Consider the following 10701-nt stretch of genomic DNA (forward strand, 5'->3'; position numbering starts at 1 on the left):
ACTCATTCACAAATTCTTTCTTTTTCCTCTTTCAACTTTTCCATTCGGTAAACTCCATAACCTTTCCACAATTTCATTGATAATCATGTTTCTTCTATTTTTTGAACGTATTGTAACCTACTAATTAGGTTTCAGATTTTTTCAGAATTTACATCAACGATGGCGCGACCGATTGAATCCGTGATGGACAATAACGATTCTAAAGATTTGTGGAAGATTGTTGTTCGTTGTAGACATCTCTAGACTGTGAGAAGTTCGTCAAACAAAGAACACCTTGAACTAATTTTGGTTGATTCTAAGGTATTATTTTCACTGTTAGTTGTTTATGTTTTAATTTTCGTACTTATTTCTATATAGTTAATGATTATCCGAAACAAATTTGGCACATTTTTATTTTTTATGATTAAAAGATGGATATGATACAAGCAATTGTACCATCCCATCTGGTGTCGAAATATGTGGGCGATCTTGCCGTAGGAGCTTCATATATCATGCAGAACTTTAAAGTCTCAAACAACGATTTCTCCTTTAAGTCTACTACTCATGGATACAAGTTGGTATTTTGTGGTTCAACTTATGTTAAGAAAACGGAGCTCCCGGAGATTCCTATAGATTATTTCAACATTCTTGGTTTGGCGTCCATTGCTGATGGAAAATTCCAGCCTAATGTATTGGTTGGTACGTTGATATTTATATATATTATTCACCTATTTTATTTGGATTATCTTGTATGTATGCTTACATTGTTAATCAAACTTTTGAAGACGTAGTTAGAGGAGTTACTGAAATTCTGCAGACTCAGATAAACTCAGATAACAACAAAAGCAAGTTTGTGTTTATGATCACTGACATGAGGTATGAAAACATTTGAGTTCGTATACTCAAAAAACTATTTACATTGTATTCGTTTCCTTTTTGTTGGTTTCCATTCTGTTAAAAATCATAAAGTGTTTTGCTTTTGTTTGTTGTGGTGTAATTGAACCACAACATCTTTGCTTTTTTTATTGGTAGCAAAATTGTCGTGCAGTGTACACTATGGGGTAATTTTGCATTGCAATTTTATGAATACTACAAGAACCATGGGGAAGATGTGAACATTGTTGTTCTATTACAAAACGCAAGGATAAAGGCTGCACAAGGTAAACATTATCGTGTTCTGTTGATAATTTAAATACCCAATGTATTTGCTTCATTATGCTGATATTTAGTTGCCGTTGAAGGAGGTTTTCCTTTAAATGTATCCAATGCTTGGAGTGGCACAAAGCTGATCATTAATGATATTAGTAATGTTGAAATTAAGAAGCTGAAGGATAGGTATTTCACAAACATCTTGGCGTATCAAATTTCCCTTATGATTTTTTCGTACAATGTCGTACATGGTGATAGAATTTTACTCTATATTGATTCTTTTATATAATGACTCGCAGCCTAAATGCTGAACTGCCAAAGCTTTCTTCATCAAGTTTGCAAGTTGAAACAACTCAAACCTCACAGTATTCCGATTTTGATAAATTTATATGGAAGGCCGAAGTCATTAGTTTGGCTGAGATCGCGATGCTTAAACAAGTATGCAGGCTGCACATGAAACTTTAATCTGTTCTTAATCTTTATGTTATTTATATAATATAAGTGAAAATTCATTTTACAGGAAACAACATGTGTCACCATAGCGAAGTTGGAGAAGTTTGAAGTTGGTAATTCCGGTTGGTATTACGATGGTTGTGCCGAATGTACCAAGAGCGTCGCTGTAAAAGATGGCAAACTTAAGTGCTATGCAAATCACATAAGTTCTGAACCCGTGCCAAGGTATTCATTCGTCGTTGTGTTATGAAACTGTTTCAATGGGAGTTATAAATTGGGTTCAATCTATTTAAATGGGATTTATATATAGGTACAAGCTTGAAGTGTTGGGAGTTGATGGTAAATTCAAGTCCCATTTCGTCTTTTGGGATAGTGACTGTTTCAAGTTAATTGGAAAATCTGCTCTACAGATGAAAAATGAATTAGTGGAGGTAATATGAGTGTCTTCAAATGTTGTACAAGAAATTGCTAATAATATATTTTGTTAATATGTATATTTTTTGCTGAAATTTAGGCCGGTGAAGACAATCCGTTAGAATTCCCTTTTGGTCTTGATGCTATGTTGAAGAAGGAGTTGGCAATTAGAGCTGTTTTTCAACCGAAATTTAATCGTCTTTCGGTTATTAGCTTTAAAGACGATGAAGATTCACGTAAGAAAGTTAAGGACACCTTCAAGTCTCATGAGGTATGTATTAACATATTATTGGCAAATGTTTCAATCTCATTGATTTGTAACTTGATTTTGATTTGAGTTAACAAAAATACCCTAATAATTCCATTATCTCTCTGCAGGATGTATCGAAAATTCCAATTTCATTGTCTTCCTCACAAGATGATATGAAGAGTTTATCGGTAAGTTATATTTTATATTTTAATATTTTATATCGAATTAGTTGTCATATATTCCTGCTTTCAATATCTAATTGAAGACACACATGATTTTCAGGAACCTTTATCTGTATCTGCTGATTTCGACCCCAATGCTGCGAATTCTGTGATGACCCCCTGTAAACGTATAAATCCTGAAGCGTCAGAAGATGTTGAAAGTGTTCAACTTTCCTCTACGAAGACGATGAAACCTGTAAAAAAGGAAGATGGTCGATAGATGATGATTGAGTTATTTGTAATATTTCATGGAATTTCATAGTTTTGATTTTGTTATATTTTAGTTTTAAATCGACAAATGTTTCAAGACAATCCAAACTATTTGGAAGTTGATTTTTTGTCTATCTTATGCGTTTCAATTATGATGTTTTTGGTTCTTCAAACAAATATATCAGAAATAATGTTATAGTTGTTTGGATTAAATCCTGATTCTCATCATGGAAATAATATATCTCTTATGTGAGACACATTTTAGGATCAAGTTTTATAATTGAAGCACTGTTGTAACAGTATTATATTGTAACAACATTTAATAGTCTATAAAACTACAGAGTAATAAATTATTATTTTTTCTATGGCTAGGATATTAAAAAATGTCATTTTCATCCGTTTGAACTTTAGCAAATTTTTTAGTATAACTTTACATATTTTAAAATATTCTTTATACTTTAGCAAATTTTAAAATAATTTTTTTTATAAGTAATTAAAATTTTTAGTATAACTTTACATATTTTTAAATATTCTTTATACTTTAGCAAATTTTAAAATAATTTTTTTTATAAGTAATTAATTTTTTTTATAAGGTCAGAGGGAGTATATATTTTTTATCTTATTTGCTTAGTCTTTAAATCTTCTATTGGATATTTAAAGTAGATTAGCCTATTGTTTGTAAAAAGTGAAAGTTTGATGTGATATTACAATGTGTCTTATAGGTAGTGTAGCTACGTTGTAGTATTGAATGATGAGAATATAAAATAAGTGTCACTATAAGGTTTTGCATGTGTCAATATTACTTCTAATGCACACAAAAACTTTTCATGTTTTCCAATGCTTCTGCGTTTTACAATGCTAAGATTATAATGAGTTATGCATGCTTTTTTTACTTTTTAAGTGTGTCTTTTAGTCTACCTATGTACCATTAATCATAACTCTATATTATAATAATGTCTTATATATATAATTAGAAAACCAATACCACATAATATATTGAATAGGCTTACCAATTATTAATGTAACAAAAACTAATTATTAAACCAATACCAAATGATATTTTAAACCATTTTCTTTTACTGTATGAATATACTACTATATGATTTAATTTATAAGACTAATTTTTTAAAAAAAGAACATTAAAACTTGCATGACTATTAGCTTTTAGGTTCATGACTTTTACTCTAATTGTTCTTGCGGCATGTTATAGGTAGAAGCTTTGTTCCTGTTAGAATGGCTACCACCCAAACATAAAGATTTCCAACTTTTGTTATATTCTAACATGGTTTCTATTCTTCTTAAGATAATCTGATATCATCATCTACATTCACTACAATTCTCCAACGAAATGGAACCACCTGCTAACTCCAATAAAGAAATTGCAGCTTTGGCACGACGTAAAAGGAAGCAAATTCTTAAAGATAGAAGATCGAAAAAACTCCGAAACATAGATAACTTTTATAACCACTATGAAGCTTCTCAGATGTACTACGCTCCATCGAGGCCAATCATCAGAACACCACTGTCTAATATAACTTCAACTGTTCTTAATGAAAGAAATATGTTTTCACATTCTCCTGGAATTGCAACAGGCAGTGGTATTTCAATGAAGAATTTTGAAAGTGTCTCTACAAAACAGGTTGCGGCTTTTGCACGGGAAAGGAGAAAACAAATTCTGCAAAGAAGAATCTCACAATCTCATGATGAGAACTTTAACAAGAATTCTCCAAGTTGTTTCAGGATCAATACTCCATCATTTACTCATTTAGTAACACCACCTTCCAATATAACTTCTCCACATTCTAATGCAAGAAACTTGAACATGAGTGCGCAACCAAGTACTTCTGCTTACAAATCCAAAAAACAACTGAATGTGGGTGCTATTCAATCCATGAGTGTGAAACTTTTAAATTATTTTGCCAATGAGAATCATGATCCCTCTTCTTCATCCACACCCAATTCTCCTGTACATGATGCATCTACTTTCAATTCTGTTCCAAATTTTAACATTGCTATGCATAACTCTGTTGATGATACATCCACTGATGATTCTATCAGTGACAGCTCTTGCAAATTTAATGTTGCAGATGGAAATTATGATTCCAGTTCCAGTCTTGATGATGACGAAGCCTTTCAATACAATTCCTCATCAATTGATTCTTGCAATATTGGTATGTTTAACTATAACATTTGTTTTACTTATAACTTTTCATTTAACAGACTTAGCAAATTTAATAAATGCATTATAATATTCAAAAACTTTTCTTTTAAATAGATTATTCTGATATTGGTGATCCTACGGTTGAGTGCACACATTGTGGAGCACTTATGTGGTATCAAGAAAAAACGAAGAAAGGAAAGAATTGTTCAGTTCCTAAGTTCCAACTATGTTGCGGAAACGGAAAAGTTGTTTTGCCACTTTTGAAAACACCACCATTATTACTTCGGCGTTTATTGTTTGATAATAGCGAAAGCGAAAGTATAAATTATCAGCAATATTGTCGATTGTACAACATGATATTTGCTTTTACATCATCGGGTATGAAGGTCGACAACAGATTTCAAGATGGAAGGGGACCACCTAATCTAAGAATACATGGACAAGTCTGCCATCGGATTGGGAGCATGCTTCCTTTACCTGGAGAATCTCCAAAGTTTGCTCAACTGTACATTTTCGACACCGTCAATGAGGTTCAGAATAGAATTGAAGCAATAGGGTGAGTTTATATTCTTCATACGATTTACTTCATGATTAAAAATTTCATAATTCTAAAAAATATGCCATCACAGTATACTATTAATAGATTTTGAATAGACTAACCTTTGGAAAATCAATATGCAGGAACAACCCCTATATTATTCTAGATACTGTTAAAAGATTGAAGCTTATGTTGGATAAGTTCAACACACATGCTAAGTCTTTTAGGATGGCAGTAGATAGATTGAAAAATTGCAGTTTACCTGATCTTAAGTTGAAATTAATCTCTGACAGATCAACAGACGGCAGGATCTACAACCATCCAACTGTTTCAGAGGTCGCCGCACTTATCGTTGGTGATGTTGATACAGGTCATAAAAGAGATATTCTTCTTGAGAGACAGAGTGGACAACTGAAAAGAATAAGTGAGTTTCATCCAAGTTATTTGTCATACCAGTATCCACTGTTGTTTCCTTACGGTGAAGATGGATTTAGAGTTGGCGTTCTTCTTAGGGAAACTAATTCAAAAAAACCAATGAAGAGGAATAAGCTTACAATTAGAGAATGGCTTGCTTTTAGGATTCAATCTAGGAATAATGAAGCACAAACACTATTACTGTCAAGAAGGTTGTTTCAACAATTCTTGGTTGATGGATTTACGATGATGGAGTCCCAAAGATTAAATTATATAAGAAAACATCAAAAAAGGTTGCGTGTTTCTAAATATGGCAATTTGAATGATGGAGAACAAAATGCCAACACTCAAGGTTCCAACAAAGGTAAAAGAGTCGTTTTACCGTCGACTTATGTTGGAAGTCGAAGGTTCATGGAACAACTTTATTTTGATGGCATGGCTATTTGTAGTCACTTTGGTTTTCCGGATCTTTTTATCACATTTACTTGCAATCCTAACTGGCCTGAAATTCAGAGATTGGTTGCCAAAAATAACTTGAATTCTCAAGATTGTCCGGATATCATTTCTAGAGTCTTCAAGATTAAGTTTGATGAGTTGTTGTGTGATCTAACAAAAAAGCATGTGTTAGGGAGAGTTGTTGCATGTAAGTTTTAATTCTAATTATTTTATCTAATGATATACGTATTATCCGAATATTTAATGATAAACTCATTTTATTGCAGATATATACACAATTGAATTTCAAAAGCGGGGTTTACCACATTCCCATATCCTTCTATTCTTGCATCCCTCCAGCAAGTATCCAACTCCAGATGATATAGACAAGATCATTTCAGCAGAGATACCAACTGAACAAGATGATAAGCCACTATATGATTTGGTAAAGACACATATGATCCATGGTCCACGTGGTATAGCAAACAGGTCTTCACCCTGCATGAAAGATGGAAAGTGCTCAAAATACTTTCCCAAAAAGTTTCAGCCCTAGACCATTGTTGATCAAGATGGATATCCTATGTACCGAAGAAGAGAAACCGGTAATACGGTTATGAAAAAACAAGTTCAACTTGATAACAGGTATGTAGTTCCTTATAATCCATATTTGTTGAAAAAATATCAAGCACACGTCAATATGGAGTGGTGTAATCAGAGTACTTCTATTAAGTACTTATTCAAGTATATTAACAAAGGTTATGATAGAATTACTGTTGCGGTTGTCCAAACTAAATCTGATGGAACTTCGGTCATAAGAAATGTTGATGAAATCAAGCAATATCTTGATTGTAGATATGTCTCACCAAGTGAAGCGTGTTGGAGGATTTTTTCATTTCCTATTCATGGTAGGTCACCAGCAGTTGAGAGGTTGTACTTCCATCTTGAGGGAGATAATTCTGTTTACTATACTGATTATGAATTGATTGATGAGGTGCTTGACAAACCAAGTGTGAAAGAATCAATGTTTACGGCGTGGATGGAAGCAAACAAAATATACTTTGAGGCACAAAATTTAACTTACTCTCAATTTCTGACGAAGTTTGTATATGATAGAAGATATAGACGGTGGAGACCACGAAAAAGGGGTCATACTATTGGCCGCCTAATTTGGGTTCCTCCAAGTACCGGTGAGTTGTATTATTTGAGAATGATGCTGACAGTTGTCAAGGGCCCTACTTGCTATGAAGATATAAAATTCGTTGATGGAAAGGTTCAGGATAGCTTTAGGGATGCATGCTTCCATATGGGATTTCTTAACGATGACAATGAATATGTTGCAGCGATAAATGAAGCAAAAGATTGGGGTTCTGGACATTTTTTGAGAAAGTTATTTGTTACGATGTTGCTATCCGGTACAGTGAATAGGCCACGTCATGTTTGGGAACAAACCTGGAGGACTTTATCTGACGGTATTTTATATCAACAGAGACAGAATACTAATAGAAGAGGTAAATTTCCATTATTTGTTTTTCCTTTGAAGAAATAGTTTTGGTCTGCACTATATGCAATAGTATGAATATTTATTTAACTTATTTTATTTTATAGAGAATGTCTTTACTAATTATCAAAATATTTTATATCTTTCATATATGAATTTGTGTTGACCCATATGTTTTATATTAATTAATTAGCTCTGCGCATCATAAAACTAAGTGTAAACAGAATTTGATTAATATTACATCATACATTATATGTTAACTATTAAGTAACTAATGGCAGACATGATTAAGATACATACAATACCTATTTGTTAAATATTACCTAACAATTCATATATATCCTACATTTTGTAAGTATGTTGTTCCTTACAGGAACATTATATGCATTCATATTCCTAACTAATTAAAATACAATTTTGTGTTGAATTTGATCTTCAAATTTTAGAATAATGTTTCTAAGCTGAATCTAACTACTTATCTAATGCTATCCGTTGAAATTTTTGTAATAATATTAGATATACACTTTCAGGTTGTATATGTATTTTATGATATATATTCAAATTGTTACTATATAACTGCTTATAAAATGTTGACAGAATTGCAACTATCAGACACTGAGTTAAAGAATTTGACACTCATTGAGATTGAAAATATGATGCAATCAAATAGAAGAAGTTTACATGAATTTACATGTATGCCATATCCGGATAGCTATGTCACAAAGCATGTTGGCAACCGGCTGATTTACGACGAACTTGATTACAATGCTGAGAAAGAGCAAAAGAATTTCGAAGAGCTTTTTCATGCACTTACAGGTGACATATTTTATTTTTATTAAGAATTTAAAAATCTCTTATATTTTTTCTACTTATAATTATAACTTGATAATTTAAAGATGAACAACTTGCAATATATCATACCATCATGGATGCTGTCAACAAAAAAAGAGGAGGTGTGTTTTTTTTAAATGGTTACGGAGGAACCGGCAAAACTTTCATGTGGAGAACACTATCAAGGGCCCTTCGTTCATAGAAAAAAATTGTTCTTACTGTTTCTTCAAGTGGGATAACATCATTATTATTGCCAGGTGGAAGAACCGCACATTCAAAGTTCAAAATACCCGTGCCAACACTTGACAACTCAACTTGCAATATCGACAAAGACACTGATCATTCACAACTACTTGAAGCCACCGATGTCATAATATGGGATGAAGCACCTATGTCTCATAGGCACTGCTTTGAGGCATTGGATAAAACCCTAAAAGATGTCATGAGCAAAAAGGGTTTCCAAAATGCAATTTTTGGTGGAAAGGTTGTTGTTTTCGGAGGAGATTTCCGACAGATTCTTCCAGTTGTTCCTAGAGCAAGTCGTTCTGATATTGTCCATGCATCTATTAGCTCATCCTATGTTTGGGAATATTGTCAGGTTCTAAAGCTCACAAAGAATATGAGACTTCGACATGGAAGGGATAATACAAGTTCTGATGAACTAGCAAAATTCTCAAAATGGATATTGCAAGTTGGTGATGGTAAGATTTCTGAACCAAATGATGGATTGGCTGATATAGAAATTCCAAAAGAATTATTAATTTCAAATTTTGAAGATCCAATAAGGGCTATCGTTGATTACACATATCCGAATTTGTTGGAAAAATTTCAAGATGTTACGTTCTTACAAGGAAAAGCCATTCTTGCCTCAACCATTGAAGTTGTGGATAGAATCAATCATTACATATTGGATCTGAAACCAGGTAAATGTTAGTTAGCTTTTATCTTTTCTAAACATAAAATAATACACTATAGCAATTATTTTTAATAATGTTTTATGTTTTGTTTTATGAACGAATATTTCAGGGGAAGAGAAAGAGTATTTGAGTTTCGATTCAATTGATAGAACAGACACAACTTATAATGAATCTTATGAAGTTTTAACTCCTGAATTTCTTAGTAAATTAAGAACATCAGGAATTCCAAATCATAAGATCAAATTGAAGGTTGGTACACCTATTATGCTAATGAGAAATTTGGACCAGGTTGATGGACTGTGCAATGGAACAAGATTAATTGTTACAAGGTTAGCAAATCATGTCATAGAGGCAAAGATCATGTCTGGAAAGAACATAGGTAACATTTTTTACATTCCAAGAATGTCTATGTCACCGTCTGATTCACCTTGGCCATTTAAGTTGATTCGGAGACAATTTCCAATAATTGTCTCCTATGCAATGACAATTAATAAATCCCAAGGTCAATCACTTGATAGTGTTGGATTGTACTTGCCTACTCCAGTATTTAGTCATGGTCATTTGTATGTTGCTATTTCACGAGTTAAGAGCAAAAGTGGGCTAAAAATCCTAATCCATGACAAGGACAATTCACCGTGTTCGACTACTACAAATGTTGTGTACAAGGAGGTCTTCGAAGCACTTGGTTAACCGGTAAGCTTTTTATCTTATTATATTTTGACAATAATTTAATTACTTTCTACTTTATTCAATAACTTTTTTGCTTACCTCGACTATATGAAATTAAATAAATTATCATGCTTACTGTATATGAGTCAAATGGTTCTTTTGTATGAACATCCTTCTAATGCTTTATGCTTCTAATGTTATTTTACTTTTCATCTTATGAGACATTCACTTAAACTCATGAATTGTATTTGTTTGTCATGCAGGCATGCTAGCCATCATGTGGTCACACACAATTCAATTGAATGAGACTACTTGATCCTCATTCGGCCAAAGACACAGTTGTTTGTTAACTTTTGATAGCAATTTTTTTACTTTGAATAATTGGACTATGGTTGAAATTTCTATTGTTTTTTTTATTTAAGAATGTTTCAAATTTCAATTTATTTTAGTTTTAAATTCATTTTAGTTTTAAGATCCAAAATACTTTTCGAACTAAAGTTTACTATGCTATTTGTCCAGAATAGCTATATAAATCTGCCCTTTTATTTTATCCAACATTTTC

General features: G+C 32.4%; 2 protein-coding genes and 1 pseudogene across 2 annotated transcripts; all 3 read left to right on the forward strand.

Moving 5' to 3' along the window:
• The first annotated feature begins 410 nt into the window (after nt 1-410).
• Nucleotides 411-1417, forward strand: LOC127079128 (uncharacterized). The gene is made up of 4 exons (XM_051019552.1): nt 411-678; nt 765-855; nt 1012-1139; nt 1221-1417. Exons 1-4 carry the CDS (start codon nt 411-413, stop codon nt 1415-1417), a joined length of 684 nt encoding a protein of 227 aa, XP_050875509.1.
• On the forward strand, nt 780-2843 carry LOC127085163 (uncharacterized). The gene is made up of 8 exons (XM_051025727.1): nt 780-1139; nt 1221-1314; nt 1428-1566; nt 1649-1806; nt 1892-2012; nt 2096-2266; nt 2374-2433; nt 2528-2843. Exons 3-8 carry the CDS (start codon nt 1555-1557, stop codon nt 2684-2686), a joined length of 681 nt encoding a protein of 226 aa, XP_050881684.1. The 5' UTR covers nt 780-1139; nt 1221-1314; nt 1428-1554; the 3' UTR covers nt 2687-2843.
• Nucleotides 2844-4024: 1181 nt separating this feature from the next.
• Nucleotides 4025-10160, forward strand: LOC127079129 (uncharacterized; annotated as a pseudogene).
• The last annotated feature ends 541 nt before the right edge of the window (nt 10161-10701 follow it).

The sequence above is a fragment of the Lathyrus oleraceus genome, chromosome 5, assembly GCF_024323335.1.
Source record: "Lathyrus oleraceus cultivar Zhongwan6 chromosome 5, CAAS_Psat_ZW6_1.0, whole genome shotgun sequence".
NCBI classification, from domain to species: domain Eukaryota; kingdom Viridiplantae; phylum Streptophyta; class Magnoliopsida; order Fabales; family Fabaceae; genus Lathyrus; species Lathyrus oleraceus.